Here is a 26,782-nt window from a genome sequence, read left to right on the forward strand (position 1 = left end):
GTCTAGCAAAAACATCTCGGCCCAATTTAGCTAATTGCTGCACATTTTGCTCTGAGCCGGCCCAACAACAACTCCTGCTGTGGTCACGGGCGGAGCCCTCCGGGACACGAAAGGACAGGTGTCCGGGTCGGATCCACGTCATCACTACTCTTGTTATCCCATAGGCCATATCCATCACGCAAAATAAAATAAATAGAGGAAAATAGAAAAGGTAGGGGATCCGAAGTTGTCAAGAGCTCCGATCCCACCCACCTGCGCGCTGCGGATCGATCGACTCCGATTCCCTCCCAAATCGGCCCCGGGAATCCCAACGCGCAAGCGGAAGAAGGGAAGCGGGCGACGCGAAGCGAGCTCGAGGTGATGAATTGTTACGGTTTATGGACGGAACAAGCAAGGAGCCTCTCCACAAGGTACGACGCGCGATTCCGATTTAATCCCCTGTTGTTCGGAAGGACCAAGTGTTTGTTGATCTATAGCTTCAGTTCAGCCACACGGGACGCACTGGATTTGGACGAACGCCGCTTGTTTAGGAAGGAAATTTTGGGCTCAGAGGCCCGTTGTTTACATTGTTGGAGGTGTTGGGAGAGTATTGTGGCTAATCGTGGTGTACTTTGGCCAGCAAAGGCGGATAGAGTCTGCGCCATTTTTTTTTGGTTGGTTTGAATTGGAGGCTTGGAGCTGCTTTTGCGTGTGCGTGTGCGTGATCCCCACTACTAATTTTGGCGCTACTGTATTGCTTTGCTGCTGCCTCGCTAGTGGAGAGCACAGGGCTGTATCATGTATGGTCGGTTTGGAAGTGGCCAAAATTAGGCGTGCTCAACTGTGGCCTGTGACTTCTTTAGCCTGCTGATTTGTAGCATCCCAGTTTGCGGCTGTCATACTCGTACATGTACGATAGCTTTCAGTTCACATTTCCTCGCAACATTTACAAATTGCTTATTTAGTGCTGATCAGAAATGCAGCGGCCAAAATGATCCCTATTTAGATGTAGTTTTTTCATGACTCATGAACCAGACAATGGCTAGTTGGCTACCATGAGAACTCTGTTAGCTTGCAGGGTTGGCTATGGTATCGCTAGATGAACTGACTATCTTCATATCTTCTGAATCGTGTATGGCTCTTAACTGTTGCAAGCTTAACCTGCCGTTCTGGTTCCCTTGCCTCGCTTGCTAGCAAGAAAATCCTTGTAGAGGAGGAGAGCCAATTTGGTTCTCACAAAGCAAAAGGATCCTTGCACAAATTTAAGTTTCCTTGCTTGATTGAACCAAACATGCCCTCTCTCGGTAATTCTCTTGTGTTGAATCAACAGTTTCATTGTGCTCCGGTACAGTGTTTGCCTTTGCGCACCGCTGCCCAGGCTTCTAAACTGCATGGTTTCTTACTGTGGTAGAACTCCTGTCTACATTGGTTCTCTGAAGAGCTGAACGTGGTACAAATACTGAGCTCGCCATTTTTTAATTAGGTTCTTTGCCTAAACTTGACATATTTGCATTAGAAGCTCATTGGTGGTGTTTACTTATCAATTCGACTAGTATATGGCTTCTTGCCTCAAGCCACACCTGTTGTGAGTTGTGACTTGCAGAAAGTGAACAGGTACCAACAGGGTTCCTTGGCAAGTGTGACTTCTTCGACTGAATTGTTTTTCTAGTAAATGCTATCTACTATGTGTATTTAGCTCGTATTGTTAAATGTTTTAATGGTTTTCTGGTGGTCAATAGGGTGTGAAAGACATGAAACAATTTGGCATGCGGTTGACTATATCTTTCAGACTTTCTCATGTAAAATGAGCATGACCTATCCCATATAAACACCCAGAGCTCGCGACCTTCAACAGGCACATTTTGTACTTTCATATGGGCAATCTTTTTCTTCACACAACACTCTTAGACTTGGTTGATATGTTTTATTTTGTGGTTCTTAGCTCTTTGTCGATATGTCCTACTTATCCGCAATTCACATGTACTGTGGGTTATAATGCCATCCGAACAATGTTAATTGAAATATGTCATATATGGTTCTCACCGTTATCTAAAAAATATGGTTTTCACACACTTACAGTAATTCACCTGTTTATTTGTTCTGTCTTATCCACTATCTTTATTTCATGAACTTCATTGTGATCACAGGACTACTACAAAGTTCTGGAGGTTGACTATGATGCATCTGATGACACTATCAAATTGAGTTATAGAAGACTAGCTTTGGTAAGCTGATGTCCAACCTATATTCCTCAAGCTAGTATTATGTATTATCCATGCAAAGAATGTCTGTAGATCAACTCATTGTAGCTCATGCTTCCTCCGTAGATGTGGCATCCAGACAAGCATAAGGGTGATAATGATGTCACAGCTAAATTTCAGGAGATTAATGAAGCATACAAGGGTATTCTTCCAGTCTGTATTACTTTGATACTTATAATCTTTTTAATCCTCCTTAGAACTAAGAGTGGATGATCTCACAACTACGCACAATTACCAACCGTTCTTACATGCTTCACTAATTTATCTCTTCGGTTCGCTTCCTTTTTTCAGTTTTAAGTGATCCAGCTAAGCGACTAGAATACGACCTTTCCGGCTGTTACGAGATCAATCAGTATACTTTGCGTGTAAGATTTTCTTGTTCTTTAGCCAGACATCAGTCACTTCACATTATCCTCTCCATAGCCCTTCTTAAATTCTCTGTCCTCTCTTGTATTTCAGGAGTACCTTACAAGATTTAAGGGTATGATACTTACCTGCAATGGCCTTGGCATAGATCATCCTTCAAAATGGTAAAGACAATTCAGTTGAACTCAGGCACCTAATTGTTTCGATTTAATGTTATGTTTTCTACTTTTGATTAATATTGGCAGCACATGTGTTGGTAGGTTCTGTTCGGAACTGTATGACGATGTTATGTATTTATCATTTCCAGGGCCCGACATTTGAGGGAATTGAAGCCCCATTGATCAACAGGTACAGACCGTGCCATCACTGATGCTGATCAGATTTGCTGTTCTTTGTAAAACCACAATGTGTTTTGCCGCATACAATGGCACTTTGCCACTTTCTGCCACTAGAGATACATGTGCGCCATTTCCGGATGTAATTGTTGGTGACTGACTGGTCACGAATACAAAAGTAGCTCCTTTCTCATGATAAATATAACTCCAAAGAAGATGAATAGAAGGGACTACTTTAACCTCACAAAATTCCACTTCATGTCTTTAAGGGTTTTCTTCATTTAGTTTGATACAAGGAACTAGAAAGATGTCCTGTTTTTAGCCCAAATGGAAAGTAAATCAGAGTGCATTGCTGAAACCTCCTGAGACCATCTCCAGCAGCTACTTTAAATTTTCATCCTCAAAAATACTATTACAGCATCCTCTATCACTATTACAGCGTCTCTTATTTTTTTATCTCCAGCAGCTACCCCATTTCCTATCTTCTACTCCTCTTTTTCTCTATCTGGACCCGTCTGCCAGCCTCTGTGAATAGTGCTGCTACAGTGCTGCTACAGTACCACGACGCGTTTTTCTGCATCCGGGCCCACTGGCAGTCCCTGGGAGCAGTGTTGCTACAGTGATATACGCTGCTACAGTAGTCCGCAAAATACAGACCCCCTGCTCTGCTCTCCGCAACACTGTTCGGCACTGTAGCACTGGATACGGTATTTGCTGGAGTGCATTTTCCAGTGCTACAGTACTCCACACTACCTTTGCTGGAGTTGGTCTGAGTCAACATCGCTACTGGAAGTCTTAGGTTAAGGACAATATACATCATTACTGAAAATCGTTCCATCTTTTTCAGACCAGCAGTTCCTTTCTTATAAAATCAGCAAGCGCCTTGCTTCTGAATTAATGTCAGCTATTGTCTCAACAATCGCACACAAGTGTGATCATCAAGTCGCAATGAATCATCAATAGCCTCACTGTTTCCTGTAGGGCAATTGCTGTGTGGTGTTTTACCCAGTGGGTTGGCATTAGCTATGCAAATTAGTGAACCTAAGGGCGTCCATTGATTCTTTTTAGTTCAATCAATAACATTACTTTTTTCAAATTAAGTAATTTTTTTAAAAAAAACTAGTGTAATTATTAAACCAAAGAGGGTCGATGGTTACCTTTGAATTCATCAATTTGCACCCCTAGTCGGCATCTATAACTGTTTTGTGCAATGGGCTTGATGTTAAGGGGCTACAAACGTGGTCTGCTTTTGTCCAAACGGAAACAGAAAACGAAAACCAGCGTGCATTTCTGAAACCACTAGAGTCAAGATCGCTCCTGTCGTATTTAGGCAAAGGACAAGATGAACTATTACTGAAACCCATTCCCTTTTTTCTCGGACCAACAATTCCTTTCTTACAGGAGTACCTTTCTATGCAATCCGTGCAATCAGCAGGTGGGTTGCTTCTCCTAGTGTACTCTAATCTCGAAGCGTTCTGACCGGTAAAGCGTGTTGAAGCTGCTTTTAGTCACTTCTAATACTGGTTTCTTAAACATTAATTATGTATTCAACTAAATAAAAAATAATGTAACAAGCAATTTAAAAATAAGGGAAAGCTTGTTTCTTATGAAAAAAAATTAGTTCTTTGAGCAATCTTAGATGACTATGAGATAATAAATTGTATTGGACGTCTTTAGGAAATTAACAACATATATACATGTATTGATAGCTTGTTTCTTAACAATAATTTCTTTATTTCTCTTCTTAGACATCTTCTTTATTTCTCTTCTTAGACATCACCTAAGAAAAAGGTATGGGAAGTGGCTTTACGCCATCTCAGCTTTTGTCTCCGTAATCGCACAGGTGCGATCATCAATTTTCGCAATAGAACGCAACAGACGTTCTTTACATCACTTAGCTCAACTGTATCGGATCTCTGTTACAAATTAAATTCATTTTACGAAGGGATTTTCGTTCTCTTTAGCATTTTAACGTTTGTTCTCTACAGTTATCATCATAAAAGTTATTCACTTCAGGACGCGATTCTCTCTCCTTTTACTTCACGAATCTTTTGGAAGTGAAACTGTTGAAAATGAGAGAAATAAAGGGAATATGAACAGGTAATGAAATCGAGAAGAGAATAAAATGAATGAAATATAGTTGGAGATGATCTTAGCTCATTGCATCCCTTTATCTAGAAAAACCCTAAAATCACTCATGATGCTAACCATATAGAAAATTTGAAAAAAATTATCTTTGATCATGAAGAGCAACCGGTGGCGATCAAAATAGTGAAGCACGTCTTTACCGAGGTTGAGGTCTGGACCTTAGGGGGGCACACCATTTAATGTGCCTAAGTTCAACTCCAGCAGAGTCTGCAAATCTAGTGATACAGTGTTTTTTGCGGATTACTGTAGCACCTGAAACCTTCTTCAACAGCACTCTATCTAGTGCTACAGTATCACTACAGTGTTGCGGGGAGAGAGTACGGAGCTGTGTTTTTGCCGGTATTGTTCACAAAGGCTGACTGTGAGCCAGAGCGAGAGGAGGACTGCGGTAGTACTGTATCAACACTGTAGCGATACTGTTTATAGAAGTTGACCGTGTATCCGGAGGGAGAAAAATAGTAGTAGAAGGAAAGAAATAGGGTAGCTGTTGAAGATGAAAAAATAAGGGATGTTGTAATAGTGATAGGGGATGCTGTAATAGTATTTTTGATGATGAAAATTTAAGGTAACTGCTGAAGATGAACTAAGGTGTGAGAATTGGGCCCTTATTTTTTCTGTTTTTTTGGCTGGGCAGGTTTCACACTCAGGGTTTATAAATGTATTTGATCTTCAAAAATCGGCTCACGGTGATAACCGCGAAAACAGCGGTAAGCGTATACTAATTTAGTGGAATTCAGTAGAAACCAATCAAATTTTATAATTTTTTGATTTTTTTAATTTTGAATTTAAATTTAACCGAAAACTGATTTTTTTTTTTTGACCAAATCGACCAATAATTTGTGAAACCTGTCCACACCCCAGCTTCGCCGCTGCTGTTGCTTTGTACCTAGCCCGTCGGGCTTTTCCGTTTTTTAATATAAGAGTCATTACGTTTCAAAAATCAATTCGCAATAGCATAGCCTCACTGTTTTGTGTAGCCTGTGGCACGGATTTGATTCCAGATCTCAAATTGGCGAGCTATCGTACCGGCTCCATGGCCCATGGTTTTCGTAGGGCCTCGCGATCGAGTGAAAACGGACGGCCGATAGGATCGGACGGTGCCGTGGGCTCTCGCCGTACGACAGACTTGATGAGCAAGGCAATATAATGTTGGTGTCAGACGAAATTGTCCCTCCTCCTCCTTTGTCCTCTCTCTGCTCACTCCAATATTTATCAACACCTATTATTATATAAAAATCAAGAAATATTAAAATCGAGTGAAAAAAATACAGTGAGATGATTATATTACCTCTAATCAATATAAGTATGAGAATAAATAATTTATTAGCGTTAGAGTAAATATATATATATTTAAGAGCATAACAGAAAAATAAATTATAAAATATTTTTATTACCGTAATAAACAAACAATTTACGAAACGGAGTAGGTACTTTTGTTTCCCTCGTTGGGTCGTGGCCGGTGAGGTAAATTGAATGTTCGCGTGCACGCGGCGGACAAAAGCTGCGCTGGTCCATTCTGCTCTCGGCCATCCAGGACCATTCAGGCGGCTGTCAGAGCTGTGGTCAGCGGTCACTCGATGCACTACCTACCGTAGGCACCCAGCCTGGGGCAGCAGATCGTGTGTTCTTTTCTCGGCTTTCCTATCGTGCTGCTGCTGAAAGATTCAAGTTTGTCTGTTTGGGGACGAGGTTTCAGTTGGGCCAGCGCTAGACATCCTTACGCTGATCATGCCATTGGGCTAAGAAAGGGCATCTTGACCGTGAACCAGACGTTAACCTCACCGGACTATAGTTCATCATTGCGAGCATCTGTTCCCACCGAAATGACAGGAAAGCAGCTCGACGTAACGGGACGAGACGGGAGCTGTTACGGGATAGCAGATCAATTGGCACTTCCCCTGCAGCGCGTCGCGGCACGCGAGGATCCAACGCGGAGCGGACCAGGCCGGCACATCAGGATTCGTCTCGGCGCACGGTGCATCAGCTAGGGGCCTGTTTGGTTGTGCATATAGGTGTTTGTAGAGCTGCATGGTACATCCTACATGTACATGGAGGGAACCTCATTGGGGTCGTATATTTATGTAAAGAAGAAAGAACGTTTGATTACCTGCAGCTGGAGATACCAGTTAAGCTGAGTTTGTGTTTGTAGTCCAAATATGAGACTGTATGGTGGGGCTGAAAAAGCTGTGAAGATATTTGGTTCCTCATTAGGTAAGTGTAGTGATCTTGCACCTGAGGAGTGGTGTTGTTACCCTGTGCCTGAGTTTTGTAGGCAAGTGTGCATGCTTATAGCCAAAGAACTATACTATTGAGTCCACTTTGACAAAGCAAAATTTGTGCCGCTACTTATTTGGCCAATGCATCACTTCATCAGTTGCAAAAACATAAGAACAAATTCCAGTACAGACTACAAGCAGCACATCAGTGTGGCATAGTAAAATAGAGGATGAAGAATAAGAGGAAAACAAATTCCAGCAGCCCCTTACGAATCATACAGGGAAGGAACTAAGATATGAGCCACCAACCAGTGTTTTTAGCATCAATTGTCAGGCCTATGGCCATATTCGTTCTACAACACAAGGTAAGTTTCTAGAACAATTTCTCAATTGAACAAAATGCAAAATACCTCTCTAAAATCTAAACCAGTTGCCAGAACCATTTCGGTACACCTAGCATTAGGTTACTTCTACGGCATGGAGATTCAACAGTGACAAGTAAAATCATCTTAAGAGTTGTCTATCAGGTTATCAATCGAAGTTGGGTTGACCCCACCATTGATATTGCTTTCTTGATGGTTGACTCCCACTCTCCTCTCGGCTCCAAAAGTGAAATTAGCAGGAACATTATTTGGGCTGGCTCGCTCGAATATGGATGACATATTCATTTGGGTTGACACATGTGCTTGGATATCACTGCTGGTTTTAGGAAACCAAATCCAAGAGAAGCAAATGATTCAGTGGGAACCAAAGATTGAGCACTAGGTTCAAAAAGCTTCTGCTCTTGCTCCAGAAGCTCATGCTGAGAAGCTGCACAAAATAAACAGATTACTGTAAATTTATGATAATACATTTGGATTATTCATGAATTCACAATATTGTTTGGAAATATAATCACAAATATGTGAGATGTCTTCTTAGCTCCATACCCTTCTTAAGTAGGTTCTAGAAAATACAATCACAAAAGTACAATTCACTAAGAAGAATGATAATAAGTTTGAACTAATTCCCCAAAAAATAATTCTCACAGCGACCTCCCTAATCATACCACTATCGTAATAAGGGAAGGAAAAAGATCACTGGATTTATACTGTATGTGCCAAAATCAAGTAAACAAGAGCAATCAAGATCATAAGATAACACACATAACAACTTCTCATTAAACTAAAATGATCATCTACCAATGCCTATTCACTATCATATATATATATATATATATATATATATATATATATATATATATATATATATAAGTACTATAATTAATTCACATAATAAATTTATCAATAGTTGATTAGCAAGGAGCCAAGGATTCAAATGCAGAGAGATGATATCTTTGGTTACTCAACAAACATTAAAGGGTATGGAGCTAACCATCTGCCAGTTGAACCTGCGATCGCGGATCTTTCACCCACTCGAAACACTAAGCAAGTCTCCATCCTGTAGACTTCATCAAGAAGGCTGCAACAATAGCTGTTGAGCTAACAAATTTTAGAAAGAAGTACTAGGGGAAAGGCTGATTTGCAATATACAAACAAAAAATAACCTGAAATAAGACATTACATATGTTAAGTCCATTCTTAACAAAGACAGGAATCAAGTTAAAGGAAAGCTGGTCAACTAACTTTATTTGCAAAATAAACACATGTCTATATTGCACCTAAGCATGAACCCCCTAGCATATACACAAAATAATCACATGAGCGCATCATCATCACTATGACACAACCCATAGTGCCACCTCATATACTAAGGTTAGCTATTAGAAGATGTCCATAGTTTCATCTTACATAAATAGTTAGGGCCTTCCTGGGGGAGGAATCTTCATCAACCACTAAGTAAGCAAAAGGTTAGTGGTTAGATGAGAAGCACACTAGTTAGTGAAGTAGTGCTTGGTGATCCAACGATACATTCACTTACGACGATGCTTAACACTCATCTGCACAAAACCAATGTTTTGTGGCTTGTGGTCGTAGAGCCAATCGAGAGCGTCCAACAATGCATCCTTGGTAAAGCCATAGAAGTTCATGACAGAATTGTACACATGGGGATGTGCCTCAGCCTGGACGGTTGCCTTGATTGCACCTGCCATATCCTTGATAGCCTCGGTCATGCTGTTGAAGGCGATGTCCTCATCTTCTGTGATCATAACCCTCTTTCTCTTGGAACTAGCCCCACTAGAGGAATCCTTCCCTTTCCTCTCTATAGATCCAATAGCAACCTCCTCATAGGCATTTGGTGGAATCCATGTTGGTGGAGGAGTGTTGGTGTTGGTGTCATCATTCACGGACTCTCCAATATTCTCAAAAAGATAAACCTCGCATTAGTGACAGTGGAAAGCGGGTTAGCATTGTCTTCACTCTCCACCTCATTAGGAGAAGCTCCCAATGGCTCATTGGAGCTCATGGCATACCTCCCGATGGCCTGTCCAACAGAGAGGATGACAACCATCTACTCATAGTTCTCGAGAGGAATGTTGAGATAGTCAACATCAGCAGGGTAATCCTACAAATAGAAGTGGTATTTGTCAAAAAATAAATCATGTTCAACAAATCATAGAACATTTGATTAAAGTGTTTCACACTGAATTCAGTTGTGATGCGTCAACATTGTTGTGGCCCTGTAGTGCTCGTCCTCTAGTACGATGGAGTTGGTGTTGTCATCCCACGAGGCACTACTGATGTCCCACAGCTTGCATATCTTCACCCACCTTGTCCTCCACTCACGGAGATGGTTGCACACCTGACTCCCGCTTACCTCTACACCACACTGATCAGTCACCTATCTTGCAATAGTGTTTAGGTGCGCCGCCTTGAAGCCCTTGTCAGTCCATACTCCACCCTCAATCAGCGCAACCAAACAACACAGCATCACGTTGGACATGTGAGCTGTACACCTCAGTTGATTTCTCGCCCCACCGCCACCCCCATGCTCAGTCATCATCTAAAAACTCAGTAAGTATTGCACTTAAATGAGCTGCAAACTCAGCTAAAAACATGACTAAAAACTGCACTTAAATGAGCTACAAACTCAGGTGAAAACACAACTAAAAACTGCACTTAAATGCACTACAAAGATAACTAAAAACAGAACTGCAAACTGCACTTGATGTATCAATAATACATGATCAATTACATATAAAAATAGTCTACAAACAATTGCATAAATAGAAATACCAATTATTACACGGTGTCATCACACGCATGTTACCCCTATTATTTCACATAGCTAGTGCCCACTCGTCCCTCTTTGTTGTACAAGAGTTATTGTCATATGTAACATCATTATGTGCTTCGGGCTCGACAGGGTTTCGAGTCCAATCCTATTCCCTAGGGACACACTCATCTGAGCCATGTGTTAGGATCCAATTGTGCAAAATGCAGTAAACTAGCAATAACTTCACTTGGGTTTTGTATGGGTGAAATGACTTGTTGTATAGAATTTTGAAACGGTTCTTCGATGCATCGAAAGCTCGTTATACTATGACTCTAAGAGACGAGTGCCTCAGAATGAATAATTCTTGAGGGCTATTCCTTCCACCATACTCCTTTTAAGTGGTATCGACAGCCACGATATAGAACAAACCTAGAACGAATAGCGTATCCTGCATCAACCAACTAGAATTTACCTGAGAATGGAGAAACTGTGTCCAAGTAAGCACATTTTTAAGTTAGCCAACACTTTGTTGTCACCAAATGACCAACACTTACCATGGGGCATCATTAAGTCGTTATCCATCTCTAATGCATCTACTAGAATGATGGCATCATGGGGCAGATCCCTCCTAGCTAGCTAAGAGAAAGGTGAACTTAAGATCAAAATCAATAGCAGCCATGACATTTTGCATAGTCACCCTCTTCCTACCTTGAAAGGCGACTGCCATGCTAGCTAGGACTCTAGCTAGCACATGAGTGTCATCTATAGCTCCAATACAATCCTACACAAGAGTAAGAAACAATGATAGTTAAGCATTACGATAGGCTAAAATGGAACCATAAAGTATGCAACCTAACACTAGTACTTAAAATATGGGTTGAACCCATGGCTGTTTGCAATTTGGGGTCCACATCGTTGGATGGTGGTCGAATCATCTCTCCACATAACTCCCCAATAAGATACAAGACTTCTTAAAAGTAACGACTAATTGTTTCTAAACCCCTTCTAAAATTAAGCTCTATCAACCTAAATCTATAATTGTGACCAACCACTTACAGAAACATGGCAACTTGTTCCTCAATGAAGCTATAAAATATGTCTTTAAGCAACCGTCTTGTCCTGACTAATATGCATAAGTGAAAAAGGGGATCTTCTCATGCAAAGATATTCTACACAGTGCAGATCATCATTGTAGAAAATGAACCTAAGGTTGTCCATCCTAATTTTATCTCTTTCAGCTAAGGACCATAGGTGATGGGTGCTTCATGGCCTGTACATCTATACACAAACAGCGTGTGCGTACACATTGTAGCAACCACTCTCGCAACATGAGCAATGATTTTACGCTGCTTGATAACCAAATCATCCATCTAACCATTGTAAACAAGAATAAATTGTAATTATCTTTAGAAAAATCCATATGAGCAACAATAGTCTTTCAGCTTCATCTCGCACACATATACAAATTACCTCGTTTCTTCACAAAGACGCATAGCAAGACCCGAAGCTGCCTCCTTTTCGGCGTTCCGATGTGGTCCTGTAGAGAAAGAGAGCGAGCGAAGAGTGAGGGGGACACCGTTTAGATGAACTGTGGTTTTAACATTGATAGGTGACAATAAGCACACAAATTCCAACATTACATTCAACTTCTAGAAATAAAACTGTTGAAACATAAACATCTTCTATGATCCTTAAACTATAATGAGTCAAGTAATATTTAGCAATTAATAGATGAACAGATGTGCAACATAAGGTCAAAATTCTAAAAGTGAAATAGGGGAAAACAAGCAACTTGTAGAAAAATATAAATTGGCTAACGCAACTGATTATTCACTGGCCTAATCCAATTTAATGACATAACATCAAATAATATGAAACTAAAACATAGAACAGAGAATACATAGGCCCAAGTCTGCACAATCCCCTTTGAAAACTTACTTGCCGAACAAGAAGACCAACTGAAACAGACATCCCTAACTGGTTAAAAGTCCTGACAAATGGATAATTTGTGCATAGGAGCCTTCATGATCTATAACATTCTCTAATCTCTAATCTACTACACAGCACTACTAAACAATCAATATTTGCGCCTAACTAACTTATAAATAGAGATTACCCATAGATATTCGATTGCCAAACCCTAGCCTCATGACGGAGCATGGAGAGCAACACTTAAACCATCTTCTAACCATAGGATGCTTGGCAGATATCTAAAGCCACAACAACATTATGGACCAAAGACGAACCAGAACTTCCCGAACCGAAACGCAAGATCCTACACCCTACTCGAGCCGCTGCCCATGAAGCCAAGTTCCGCGGAGGCTTCGAGCATGAAAAAGGGACGCAGAGGAGGAGGGGGGGAGGGTGGGGCTTACCGGGATGGGGGTGATAAGGTTCAGCTATGGTAATTCTTTTATTTTAGATAGAAGAAATGTCCGAGCCGTAAAAGGCGGTCGTGCGCTACGAGCGTGGTGGAGGCGGATGGAGTGGGCGCCACCATCGACGATGGCATGGGATGCAGCACGAGCGCGGCGGAGGCAGATGGAGTAGGCTCCACCGCCCACAGTGGCAGGGTCAGATCCGACCTGCTCTGTGTGGTGGAGGCGGCACAGGATAAGAGCGATCTGGAAGGTGCGCAAGAAAGGTGTCGGTGAGGAGGAGGATAACGCGAGAGCATTCTGACATGTGGCCTCCCACGAAGATGCTGCATCCAGAGGGGCTAGATGAAATACAGTTTCACAATATATTTTTAAACATACAAATATAATTTAAAATATACAATATATCTAATCAAATATACTTCTCTTCAAATTTATAGATATCAACTGAATCAAAATATACGAGAAACAGTTGACCGAACGGACCGTAAAGCGCTCCCGTCGCAAAGCCCAGACGACCGCAGGCGATACGACGAGACAAGGACGGGGCGCCTACCGCGCGGCGCCCCCATCCGCTGCAAGCGGCGGACGTGACATGACATCCATCTGAGCCTCTAGAGTGTTCCGAGTGTCGGACGTTTCTTCCTCACCTTTTTCTGAGCAGTTTTTGCATCAGATCTGGGGCATGCTTGCATCACAAGCTACTGATTGGTGAACAGCCAAAAGATACTACCAGTAGTACTAGTGCTCGGTGCTCGAGCCTCCAGCAGCGAACTTCCTGCCCCGCGCTTCCAAATGATTCGACAAAATCACAAAACAAAGCTCAAGCTGTGGGTGAATGATTGATTACCTACAGCATCGGAGCGAACAGGCAATGAATCAGTAGAGTGTGCAGTGTAGGAGCGCAGCTGGAAAGAGGAAAAAGCAGGCAAATCCGAGGCCACTGGTGAGTGGTGACTGCTCTCAGTGCTCGCTGCTGTGCCTGCTGCGGAGGCAGAGCGCTAGAGCCTAGAGCAGAGCAGGCTACACTCGCGCTGCTGCCCTGCTCCGCCCACAAAGGAACGAGGCCTGCTACAGGAAGCGAACTCGCATTTTTTTCGTTTTTATAAACAATTCTTTCGCACGTTTTTTTAAAAAATTATAAGAGAAAAGTTTAACTCAAAAAGGTTCTTTAAAAAATTAACTACAAAGTTTAACTCCAGAGTTTTAAAAAAAGTTTAGAAAAAATTTGATAAAAAATTTTCAAAAAAAATTGCATGGGCGCACGTCGTCCGCGACTATAGCGTCACACGCAACTATAGTCATCACGCGCGCAACAAGATTTTCTCAAAGGAACACTACTCCTACAATCTAGTACAGTCGGATACCTGAGTGAATGAATGAGCTTACGAAGTCAACGCTAAAGATGATTTTTTTTCACATTTCCTGCATTTCAGGTAGATACTTTTTTCAGTGGAGAAGGTAATGCATTTTACGTACGGTAGCAGATGAAACAATAAAATGTGAGTATGTAAACAGTAATTTGTAGCAGAACTGTAGCATAAACACTGTAACAATAGAGATATTGTTTTAAGATGAAACAGTAAAATGTGAGTACGTGGAATAGTTATCTACAGCAAAACTGTAGTATAAATACTGTAGTAACAGTATTCGTTATACTTTAGCAGTCGGGGATTGATTCAAGGTTACTTCATCACCGGCTTTAGAGGAAGATTCTGAGGAGGCGGACCAGCCCGACGGAGAAACGGGCGCGGGAGCGGGGCACCACCGGCCACGAAGGATGGCCTCCGCCTGGTGGGACACGGGAGCGTGAAAATAAGAGGTTAGCGAGCGGGGGACAGTGGCCGCAGATCCCGTGACGGGGAGCAAGCGGCGCACTCTAATGGGGTAGAAGAACCGAGCGCGCAGGCGAGAGGAGGAAGAAATAACCACGACCGTTCGATTGAAATCGGACGGCTCGAGAGTGTAGCCTGAAAACGGCCGGTTTTTCAGGCATCAGAAGGATAGCACCTGACCTTTTTCCCCTTCAAAGCTAATGCTAACTCTGCATTTGTACACCACCGTTCCAAAAAAAAAACCCTCTGCATTTGTACACCACCGTATATCATCTGCCAACTGCAAACGGTCAAGTGGGAAAAACAGAATGCAAACGTGGTACTCCAGATTAGTTCATCGGGAGATGAAGTAGTTATCATAGGATCAAATTGGAGGGCTTAAAATATCCAATTTGGTGTTACAAAGTGGAGCACAAAGCACACTACGAAAGTGAGGGAAGCATGAGCAGATCATATCACCCACTAGCATATCTGCATATGCACACATTCCGCCCAAATCACAGGCTTTCACGTTTGATCTAACTTAATCATGAAATCAGCGGCACGCGATCGACCACAAAAGGAGAAAGGCGAACGCTCCTCTAACTCACTGCCTTAGTTAATTAATTAATCACCTCGACCACATGACCTCCACCCACTAATAACTTTCCAGCCATCTCGAGGTACCTCACGCCCGCCCCGGCGCGCTCGCCGACGACCTCCGGTGCCGGAACGCCTTGAGCGGGCTCGGGAAGTGCCACCCCCACCGCGCCCGAGCCGCCACCGCCGCCTTCGCCTCCACGGCCGTCGCGGACACGGAGCTCGACCGCGGCAGCCCCAGCCCCTCCTCCTCGTCAGGTTCCTCCGAGTCGCCCTCCCTCGCTGCCGCCTTCCAGAACGGCGGCCAGCCCCAGACCCTCGCCTTCCGCCTCCCGCGGCCGCCTCCGGCGGTGGCGGTTGTGACGGCGGCAGCAAACGCGATGGAGGAGGCCGCGGCGACGGACCGCGACCGCGCGATCCGGTGCTCCCGCTCGATGAGGCTGTGGACGCGGCCGACGGCGTCGACGGAGGCCGAGGAGGAGGAAGACGGGGAGGCGCACGACGCGCCGCAGGGGCATGGCCGCACGTGCGCGCAGTTGGGGCAGAAGCGGAGGAGCCTGTCCCGGAGGCAGTACGGGCACACCCCGCCGCCGGATCTCGCGGCCGGGTGCTTCCGGCACCGCCACTCGTCGCCGCCACCGACAGCTACGCCCACCGCTGCCTTCTCCGCCTTCATCTGTGCCGCTCCGCGCGGTTGCTCTCTTTCTCTCCCCTTGGCGGGCTGCCTCTCTCCTCTTCTTGCTCGCTCCCTCTGCGCCTTTGTGAGGGGACGGGCGTTACGAGATCGCAGCGTCGCTGTAGAAAGAGAGAGCGAACGGCACGGAGTCTATAACAAGGGGCTTAACGGCGTGTGGTTTTGGTGCACACGAATGTGGGCATGGCCTTTGGGTATATCTACGGGAGTGCCATGGAGGGATCTTCTGCGGTTGTGAAACAACTGCATAAACCATCCAAGAATTGTTTACCTGCGAGTGTTTTTACGGTACTTGAAATATATCTTCGGATTTCGTATCTAGTATCATATTTGGCACCTCTCCTTGTTATAATTTTTTGATAGCTCTTGGTACCCATGAATAGTAAAAAGTCTCTTAATTGTGGTTTATTCTAAACAAATAACGTTCACTCGGTTAGTCGCAGCGATCATATCAGGTACAAACGCCTGAGTTTTTTCACGTGCAAAAGGAGCTAAACCAAACCAATTATTTTTACAAATTGAGCCCTACACACAGCACCCTGATTTTTTCCTATTCTGAGAACACACGGTATGATAAAAGTTGCAGAGGATCCTGGTGCGGGTTGAAAGGTTTTTTTTTTTTTGGCGAACGGTGTGGGTTGAAAGATAAGGCTGCTGTCGCACGTGCGGGCGCGGGAACGAGCCGTGTCGGGGCCAGTAACATGAGGCACACATGTCGGCCTTGGTGATGTGACCGAGAGTCCGAGATTTATGGTTGTTTCCCTCTTTTTTATGCTGCCCGTGTGGACAGCATGTGTGTGCTTGATTCCTGCATCCTATCCTGACCTTAGAATTTTGAAAAGAAGATGATTGGTTGCTTATATATTCATTGTTAAAGCTTAGTTTAGTATGTAGCTATATTGGTTAGTATCAAAAATTTATTTTTATATGAGTAACTAAATATTGTAAAGTCTTCATTCTTATATCTGATCATACAAACTCAGATTAAAAAATAAAATAAAACTCAACTTATATTGTTTAGATAAGTACAACTAAATAAACACTATTTTTTAAATAAATATAATTTTATCCAATCTACTTATACAATACATTCCTACGAAACCTCACACACAACCCAAGCTGCAAAGGTACATATTAGTAGAAAACCTGTAGAATTTGTCCATAGTCGCTACCTAGTAGGTATCATGTCTCCTGAAAAACGCATGTTGCACGTGTTGCGTGTTGCCAAGCGTAGTGTGACACGATGTTAATGGGTGTACCGCATGTGAGCTTCACAATTTTTGCAGTGCACGAGCCATGCGCTATCCGATTCTGGCATTCGACGTGTCAAAATGGTTAGGATGGGATTATTTTCCAAACTTTATCTCAGTTTAGTCCTTAACTCCCATGAACATATTCAGCCATAATTAGGTATGCCAATCGGATATGACAGGTACAAATAGTGCTCACCCATAATTATATATGTTAGTTTTTTACTCGCCTACGGTATACCTGCGAACATTCACAGGTGAAGAGCCAGCCTCAAATCCATCAGTCGCGGGTATATCCATTTACCTACGAGGTGGGACAACACGGAAGAGTGGAGGGGCTGGCGGCGCGACGGGGCGGTGAGGCGAGCCGAGGCAGGGCTGTGGAGTTGGTTGGGTGATGCGACGGGTCAACGCGGGGCAACACAATGGGGTCGGGCGGCGGGGCTACACGACTGGTCAGTGGGGCGGGGCGATGCTACTTGACGGGGCAAGGCAACGCGACGAGTCTGCACGATGGGGCAGCATAACGAGGTTACCCAGGGCGATGGGGTGATGCGAGGCGGCACGACAGGGCCGCATGAGGGCGGGCCGAGGCTGGGAGGCACGAGGTAGGTTGCTGGGGGAGGGATGCTAGTGGGCAGCCAAGGCTTGGGTCAATAGGTAGAGGCACAGGAGCGACGTGCTGGATGGCAGGTTGGGCAACTGTGGGCGGCGAGGGTTAAAGAGTAGAGAGCTCGAGTATTTATATGTTGTAGAATATTACGGTTTGAAGGAATAGCCTACTTATTATAGATTTATATGGGTATACAGATTTCGTGGATATTTACACAGGTAACCATTTACTTATTAGGTAGTATTTTTTACTCACGAGCGTATTCATGATAGAAAAAACTATCTATATCCTTTTCTATTTAAGTATTTACTTATAAATAAACATGTAATCCAGATAAATTACTATCCTAACCGTAACGTGGCACGTACTGGTACTACTCTGACGGAAGTTTGATGGCGTCAAGCTACGACAACACCCGTCCACCGTGCTTCTTTCGGCGGCCGGGGAATGCATGCACACATGTGTCGTGCAAAACCGTGCAGTCCGCAACAAGGAGTACACGTAATTGCGTTTTGACAATATATTTTTATGCTGTGTACACTACTGGAGCGAAACTGCATATACGTACCACGGAATACTGATATCAGGGTAAAGAAATTTATTATTAGTAATATGTTCATATTGATCATATAAGTTTGTATATATTGTTAGATGTATAATGAAGTGATATTAAAATTATTTCGGCTGCAGCTTCCCCTTGTACACCTAAGTGGTGACGAGTTAAACAGTTGCGCACTCATATTCCGTGGTACGTACCAAACCAAGGGTACTCTACTCCAGCCAAACAAACTACTACTCCACAACAGCCATTTCTCTCGGGGTCCACAAATTTTTTTCTCTGTGGGGTTGTGCAGAATATTTCGCTCTCGAATCAACTATCATCGTGCTCATCATGATTGTATCCTGCCACCAAAACCATCCAATTTGTTTTGAAAGAGACCAATGCCAAACCTCCTTCCACGTATCAGTCCACAAAATAGCTAGTACGAATAGATCTAGTGATGTCGAAGGCTCGGTCACCAGGGGTGAAGCTGCTCTCTAAAGTCTAAGGGGTCGTTTGGTAGAGTTGTGGAAGCTGATTTTGTTTTAGAATCGACGAGAGCTCTACCAAACGTCTTGTCAGGAATCGATTCTGTAGCAGAATCAGAGAGAATCACTCCTACGTTTTGTACTGCGAGGTGTAGGCTAAAAAATCTAGCTTCCACCGATTCTCAACTGATTCTACTCAATTTCAACACAATCTTCTCTCAAGAATCACTTCCACCACTAACATACCAAATAATTTCAGAAACAGAATCTACTTCTACCACAAAATCAGGAGGTTGGAGAGCTCTACCAAACGAGCCCTAAGTGCCCACTTTAACATATACATATAACAATAAATATTTAACATAATATGCAATAACAAAGAAGTAACGATATAAATGCTTATCAAAATGAAGGATCTCATAATATTTATTAAAATAATATAACAAATGTAAATAACATAGAAATTACGATGAACCACAATATCATTTACATTCTTTCAAAGTCTTAAAGCGACAAACCACAATATCATTTGTAATTTTGCATTTCTAATTTTTCCACAAAGCAAATGAGGCCATTACTCCTATATTAATTACTAATACGATTGCGCAAATATGTTTTCACAGTTTTTATGGCTGAAAAACATCTCCCAACTATAGCAGTGGCAACAACAAATACAAGTCCTAGCTTCAAAAGCCGATAAAACAAAGGATGGCAAAGATGTTTTTTTGTCTCTACCATTTTTTTAAAGCTCATCAATAGTTTGTATGTTGGAGAATCTATTATCTTTTCACACGTCAGCAATGTAAAGAGAAAGAAGATAGTTAAGTTATCTCAATTTATCAGAATCAAAATTATTAGGATATAATTTAGCTAGCCTTATTAAACTCTCTGTATTGAAGTCATGAAATGAATTTTTTGAATTGAAAGCATCCAAGCAAATAAGCAGTTGAGAGGTTGTCTTGTTAAAGCGACTATCAAGTTCTTGAAGTAACCAATCTAAAACATCATCAAAGCAATCAACTTCAAAATGATATTTGTTGGTAATTTTGGTTTTTTGCCTTAGCTTCTTTGGGTTAATATATGTCTCATCCATTTACAACTTATAAATATCATGTTTATCACAAAAACACATACACTTAGGATTTTCTCATATCTATCTCTTCTAAGTTCATCTAAATGGCTTCTGGTTGCTTTTACATAATTAATAGCATTCACAGTACCTTGATCTTTCCGTTATAATGCAATCGATAAGGTATTTGTGATCATTAAAATAGTTAACATGAGATGTAAATAGAAGATAAATACAAAATACTGAAAACACACTTGAAAACCGCATGCTTGTTCTCTATTTTTTCCATCCCTGTCTTCTTTCTAGACAAATTAATAATATTTTGATAATTGTTAGGAACAAGTCAACCAAACTTTTAAGAGATTTATAGTGAGAACTCTAATAAGTATCTCCGAGTCTTTAAAGACATTGCTCTTGATTTAATCATATCCCGGTTTTAAGCAGCCTATAACCTAAGGCTTTACGCACTTCTTCAAGATTGAAATCTAGAACCATGTCCCTTCTCTTTGAAGATCTACCCACCACATTCAACAAGGTAGAAATCATACTAAAAAAATACTAATGTATGTATACTTTCTAACAACAACAACTACTACTAGCTGAAGTTGATAAGAAAAGCAATGCATATAATATGCGGTACTACTTTCTCTCATAACCAATGATTGCAATTCATTGAACTCATCTCGCATATTGCTAGCACCATCATATCCTTAGCCTCTTACTTGCTTTAAGATCAACTTAAATTTTACAAATAGTGAATTAATACATGATTTGAGGTTGAAAAAAGTTGTCTCTTTCACATGAATAAGATCAACAAAGTTCTCTTTCACAACTCCACAATTATCAATATATCTTAAGAGCACCGTCATTTGTTCCTTACAACAGATATCTCTGAATTCATCAATTAGCAAGCAAAACACATCATGTCCAATGTCTTCAAGTATGAAATGTAAAATTTTATTTACAAAATATTTAATAATATCTTTTTAGATATCAGAAGACACCATAAGACTATTATCTACAGCATCAATTGTCAATATCTTGCCTAAAGCTACATTCTGTGCTACGCAAGCATAAAGTTTCCTGCAGTCTCCTTTGTTGTAGGATTTGTTTAACTCACCATGGACCCGAAAAGACAATCCTCGCTTTAGTAGTAATTTGGAGGCATCAATTGCGCCATTAAGTAGAACAAAATATACATTCTTAGATGTTTCACTATGTATATGAATAGCAACATCAATGTGCTGTTCTCCTTGCAACAAAGCATCACAATTTTTCAATGCTATATTATGAGGGCTGCCAACATCACCTACATGATCCCTTCACCTGTCTTTATTATACCAATTATTTCAATCATCTACAGCAAAAAAATTATATCCGTCTCTTTCTTAGTGTGATCTCTCATCAAGAAACAACTAAAACAATATGCTCAATCTGTAGACTCACTATACTCAAGTCAACTTCCAAATTCTTCAAACCATTCAAGACTAAACCTTCTATTTTTTTTCCAATCCGATTCACCGAAAAATTAAGAGTGAGAGGTTGACAAGACCTAATTTCTAAGATCATCTCCAACAGCTATATTAAATTTTTATCCTTAAAAATACTATTACAACATTCTTTATTTTTTCATCTTCAATAGCTACCCTATCTCTTACCTTCTACTACACTTTTCCTCCATCCGGACCCACTGTCACCCTCTGTGAACAGTATGCTACAGTACCCGATAGTGTTTTCTTCCTCTGGCCCCACTGTCAGTCTCTGCAAACAGTACTGACACATTATTGCTGCTGGTACAGTAACCCGCAAATTTCCAACTCCATACTTCCCTCATAACACTGTAGCAGCACTGTAGATCTGAATAGAGAAACTGTAGAGTGCTGTAGCACTGGAATCTACAAATTTGAGGACTCTGTTGGAGTTGATCTAAGTAACTTTTTCTTACTACTTCTCTGATATTAGAATGGTAAGTAGTTATTTTTTTTTCTTTTATTCGGATCAAATTAAATCTTCTCTTTTTAATTAATATTTTGTGGAGCTAAATTTCTAGTATTGATATCTTATGAATAAAAATTATCAACATTGTTAGCATCATCTAAGGCGCAGACGAGGATGGCTAGAGGCATGTTGTAACATGCAGCGACCGCCGACCGTTGAGGCGACGTGCTGCTGCAGCAACCAGGCGAGGAGGCGTCAGCGGCAAGCCTCACTTCCTCCATTCTGTAGTTCTGGGCGAGCCTCTTCGACTTCGTGGATGAACGAGCAGGCCTGTGAACGAGACAGAGAATGACAGGAGCATCGAGATAATGAGCTGTGAGCGTGTGGCCAGTGGCTATAGCCTTTTGGGTTGTGCACCCTCATTGATGGATGGCTGCCTGGATGGTATGGGTTGTGCACCTAAAAAGTTAAAGATCTAGGCCTTTGAATTTCTGATAGAATGGTGGATCAGTGGATGATAGGTTGTGCGCTCTGGTGCACGAGTTGGAAATAAGGTGATGCACTAAGGTGATTATGAGCTAATAACTACTGATATTTTGGACCCTGATGACTGTGCACCCGGGTGAGCCAACCTGGCTTCGACCCTGTCGGTCACCAGTTAACGACCGTCGGCAGGGTGAAAATCTAGGAAATTCCGTTCCAGTCATCTCTGGTCCACATGCTTTCCAAACAGTATTTGGACTGAACCCTGCCCAGAATCCCGTTCCTTCATCCTAACCCAACATCTGACATCGCAGATCGAAGTGCCATTTGAATAATCGGAGTAAGGCCCTTGTTTCAGTTTAGGATTATGGATTATAGCATTTATAATCTCAAACTGAAATAACCAGTTAGTTTTTTGTCACAATTTTTTATAATCTACCTGCAATACAATAAGTTGGTTTCTCTTAACTTTTTTCTGATTGTAAAATTCTATTTTACATAATTGTCAATCAAAATATTTTAGAATGCATAATCTATAAACTATTTTACAATGAACAATCTAATAGTTGCTTTTTAAACCTCTAGCTAAAACCAACGGGACCTAACACAGGGAACCACCATCCAACTGCGAAGCGCAAACAAACACGCACGGCAGCAGCTGCTGCGGCACGTATCAACCCCCGGCGGACGCGCCATCAGCTGGTGCGCGGCCGGCGGCACACGGGCACACGCCCCGGGCCCTCCCAATCACGGGCCCGGTAGGTGCCGCGCCTGTGCCGCCGCGCGGCACATGGGCAGGCGAGGCGGCCAAGTGGGACGCGAGACGGCGCAACGTCCAGGCGCGCGGTCGGCGTATATCCCCGACGGCGACGTGGATCCGTCGACCGAATAGTCTAATCCGGGTCCCCTTGACGCCCAATACTTAATGGAGGTCATAGTCTCGCCGTCACGTTGCTCTGCGTTAATTAAGCTCGCATGGGACTAGGTAGGTTAGCGGCTTAACTAACTGCTCCCGGGTGATTAGGTGGCGACTGCTGGAATAAAGCCGTAAAGGTGGCTAGAACATGTTACCTGGAGCTGGAGGCGTCAGCTTATGATTTTGTATTTTGTGGCTGATCATGCATGCTAATCTTGCCGGGGGCAGTTGCTCTTAGGATCTTAGCTTTGGAGCGCAGAAAAAAGTTTTCGACAGTGCTGATCAACAAAAAGCGCATCTTCGCCAAAAAAAAAAAAGCGCAGAAAAAAGAGATCCTAAGCTCAGAAAAAAAGAGGCAATCTATAACATTGTTCTGGACAATTTAGCGTGTTTGGGTTGGTTGTCGCTGGCAAGCGTACAAGGAATGATGAATGATGAATACAGCTTGTTGCCTCTGCTATCACTGTAAAAACAATGATGGATGCTAGGTTTGGACAGAGATCAGTTATAACTGAACATGCCCGTTCCAAAACTACGCCTGCTGCATAAATTGACTCCAGAGTTTAGACGACTGTACAATCGGCGAAACGCCAACCCAAAACATTCCATTTCGCTTGTCTCTGAAAGGTTAATGTCTCGAATAAAAACACAGAACTAAAATCATGTAGCACTGGACCCTAGAACACGGAAGAATGACACGGAGTTTCCAAAAGCAACTTGGACACTGGATCAGGATCACTGGCGCGTAACAGTCGCACGGTACATTGCACACCTTATCCATTTCACGATAAGGTATGATGTATCCAGCGTGTCAAACAGTGCAAAAGAAGTGTGTGTGTGGGGGGGGGGGGGTGGCTTTATTGCAGAACCATGCTCTGGAGTCTGGATCAGCAGGCAAGTTGAAAGGCTCGCCAATAATGCGGAGGTTTCTTCTGGAACCAATCGAGCTACTCTATACCGTTCGTTCGAAAGGTAGACCATATTCATATACTATATCTACGTATTTTTTCCAAATAAATGTCGTATTAATCGGAATAGGCTCTCCAAAATACCCCTGAGTAGCACAATTATCAGTTTAGGCTCATGTTACTTAGAGATCCAGTTAAAAATAGCGCATCAACCACTTATACACATATTATGTTCCTCTCATTCGCTCTACTAAGTCCTTTAACGATATGCTAAAATCCAGATAGGTCTATACCGCTCGAACCGTAACCAATCTGATGTTCACTATAATATATCTAAAAATATAGCTTATCGGACATACCTGAAAATATCCAAAAATATATCCAACGTTAATACCAAAAAACTATACTTTTTAATTATCAAAACTATGACCAAATTACCAAAACCAATTGTCATCTAACAATATATTTAGTTCACTACAATCAATATTGCTCCTAAACAATCTAACCAATTTAGACTAATTAAACCCTTATTTACTTAATAAAATTTATAATTATCTATAATTATTACCTATATAATTATTTTGTAAAATCTAGATAATTGAAACTACCCTACACTAAATACAACTATATATCTGATGGCTATCATATCATATTGAACTAGATCTTTACAATATATTACAAAAGACAGAAAATGCTTATTTTCTTATTAGCTTGCTAAACCCTAGGACACGTATAATGTAATTACTGTTATGTCGCTAAACCCAAGATCAAGTGGTACTTTAATTACTAATAAAAATATATGTCTAAAAAATTACTAGAAACTAAGATCTAAAATTCACAGACTAAAAACAGTAGAGCTTCGCCACGCTGTCTCTCTCTCCTCCCTTCCTCTCTCTCCTCTCCATCTCTTTCTCTTTTTTATTAAAATAACTATTTTGGTTGAATTTCAGCCTTTGAGGAAGACTAACCGTTCCATGAGAGAACGATAAGAGGTGATATGGCCGCACCACCGGAATAGGGCCTAACTGACTTCTTAGAGAACGGTAAGGGGATACGTACGCTAACCGTCCTCTAAAAGAGCGGTAAGGGGTACAAGACGGTAAGGCAAGAGTGAAACCTAACCACCCTCTGATAGAACGATAAGGGTACTCATGACATCTTGACATCCTTACCGTTTTTTAAAATGGCTAGATGGTAGACGTCTATTATTTAAATATTAATGTTAGAAAATGTAAAAAAAACTTGAAGAAGCTAGGAATGAGCACTGCTGCTGTGCATTCAGGCCATACCGGCCCAAAATGATGTACGCTTCCACATTATACTGGCCCAAATAAAACACAGAGCTGCTTTTCATGTTGACCGCCCATCTCATCAAGCCTGCATGCAATTCCTATCTCTGCAGGCTAGGCAAGCCCAGAAAGCTCAGCAGTACGAGATAACTTTACGTTTTTGTGCTACATAAATCTTGTCACTGCATTCTGATTTTTGTCACGAGGACAAAGAGGCTCACTCCTTGCGACACAATTGAATGTGACTTGGTAGTTGGCTATAGGGAGGCATCTGTGGCAGGCTCCTGCCATACTGTATTCATGTACACTAAACACTTTTAAGCAGGGGCGAAGCCAGCGTCAGAGAGGGGGGGGGGGTGCAGGCTCTTTACTGTTCATCGGAGCTACAGTAATTTACTATTCATCACAGCTAATTTTAGTAGTATTTTTAGATAGGAGGGGGGGTGCATATGCACCCACACTCTATAACGTAGCTTCGCCCCTGCTTTTAAGTAGTGTAAAGTTGTGTTTATTGACCTACATGTAAACACTAACACTATTCATGATCTGTGCTGTAATGACTGGAATACCGTGATATGGTTACTTTAGCAGCGGTATGTTTAGAGCGAGTTATTAGGGAGCTCTTCAGCCTATTTAGACGACAATCTAGGCTATGCATAGAAGGCCAACAAGAAATAATCTTGCTGAGTTTGTTTCAGAATTATTTGTCACTTTGTTTGGTTTTGGATAATTTACTTTCATTTGGTGTTTTTGCTATGTACATTCTAACAATGCAGAGCCTAAATGATTGTATTATTTTGATGTAACGTGGGAGATAATAAAGTTTTTTAAAAAACACGATTTTCTTTTTTACTGTATGGATTGGGGTACATGGCTTGCGGCAGAGGAAGTTGGCAAGTTTCTGCATGTCCATACATGGTCATGCCTTATCCACGCACGCTCCAGTCCAGTCATGATCTCACCGCAATCAACATTCAACAGCCCTTGTCTATTCCACGACTGACAAGACACGGTATCTTCATATCTAACCTCGCGGATGAAAAACAAGCGCGGATGGTGGCATCGGGATTGGCGAGGAGAGTCCCGAGGCGACATGTGCTCCGGCATTCCGGCTCGTCCGAAGTCCGAACGACCCCAGGAAAACGCTTGCAGAGGAACGAACTAGCCGGCCGAGGGGGACGCGCGCAACTCGTACAGAGTAGTAGCTCCAGTTGCCTCTGCCGTTAAGTAGCCAGCTGGAGTGTTAGAGCATTAACTGTATTTCATTCATTTCGTTTCTTTTTTATTTTTCTTTTTCTTTTTATTATTTTTATTTTTTCTTATCTTTAATAGTTTTTATT

At 42.1% G+C, this 26,782-nt stretch overlaps 2 protein-coding genes across 2 annotated transcripts; one reads left to right on the forward strand and one right to left on the reverse strand.

Annotated features, from left to right (window-relative positions):
- The first annotated feature begins 170 nt into the window (after nt 1–170).
- Nucleotides 171–3,174, forward strand: LOC133921491 (uncharacterized). Its single transcript, XM_062366380.1, has 6 exons — nt 171–410; nt 2,127–2,204; nt 2,307–2,382; nt 2,532–2,605; nt 2,700–2,770; nt 2,914–3,174. Exons 1-6 carry the CDS (start codon nt 378–380, stop codon nt 2,945–2,947), a joined length of 366 nt encoding a protein of 121 aa, XP_062222364.1. The 5' UTR covers nt 171–377; the 3' UTR covers nt 2,948–3,174.
- A 12,051-nt stretch (nt 3,175–15,225) lies between these two features.
- On the reverse strand, nt 15,226–16,071 carry LOC133921492 (uncharacterized). The gene has a single exon (XM_062366381.1). The coding sequence runs from the start codon at nt 15,927–15,929 to the stop codon at nt 15,342–15,344; it is 588 nt and encodes a 195-aa protein (XP_062222365.1). The 5' UTR covers nt 15,930–16,071; the 3' UTR covers nt 15,226–15,341.
- Nucleotides 16,072–26,782: the final 10,711 nt, after the last annotated feature.

This window comes from Phragmites australis, chromosome 6, assembly GCF_958298935.1.
Source record: "Phragmites australis chromosome 6, lpPhrAust1.1, whole genome shotgun sequence".
In the NCBI taxonomy this organism is placed as follows: domain Eukaryota; kingdom Viridiplantae; phylum Streptophyta; class Magnoliopsida; order Poales; family Poaceae; genus Phragmites; species Phragmites australis.

Excerpts from the sequence above, each read along its gene's own strand:
- LOC133921491 (XM_062366380.1), top strand. The coding sequence starts at position 378 with ATGGACGGAACAAGCAAGGAGCCTCTCCACAAG. Across the intron at positions 411-2,126 it reads GCAAGGAGCCTCTCCACAAG|GACTACTACAAAGTTCTGGA; the intron begins GTACGACGCGCG and ends TTGTGATCACAG. Across the intron at positions 2,205-2,306 it reads GTTATAGAAGACTAGCTTTG|ATGTGGCATCCAGACAAGCA; the intron begins GTAAGCTGATGT and ends CTTCCTCCGTAG.
- LOC133921492 (XM_062366381.1), bottom strand. The coding sequence starts at position 15,929 with ATGAAGGCGGAGAAGGCAGCGGTGGGCGTAGCTGTCGGTGGCGGCGAC.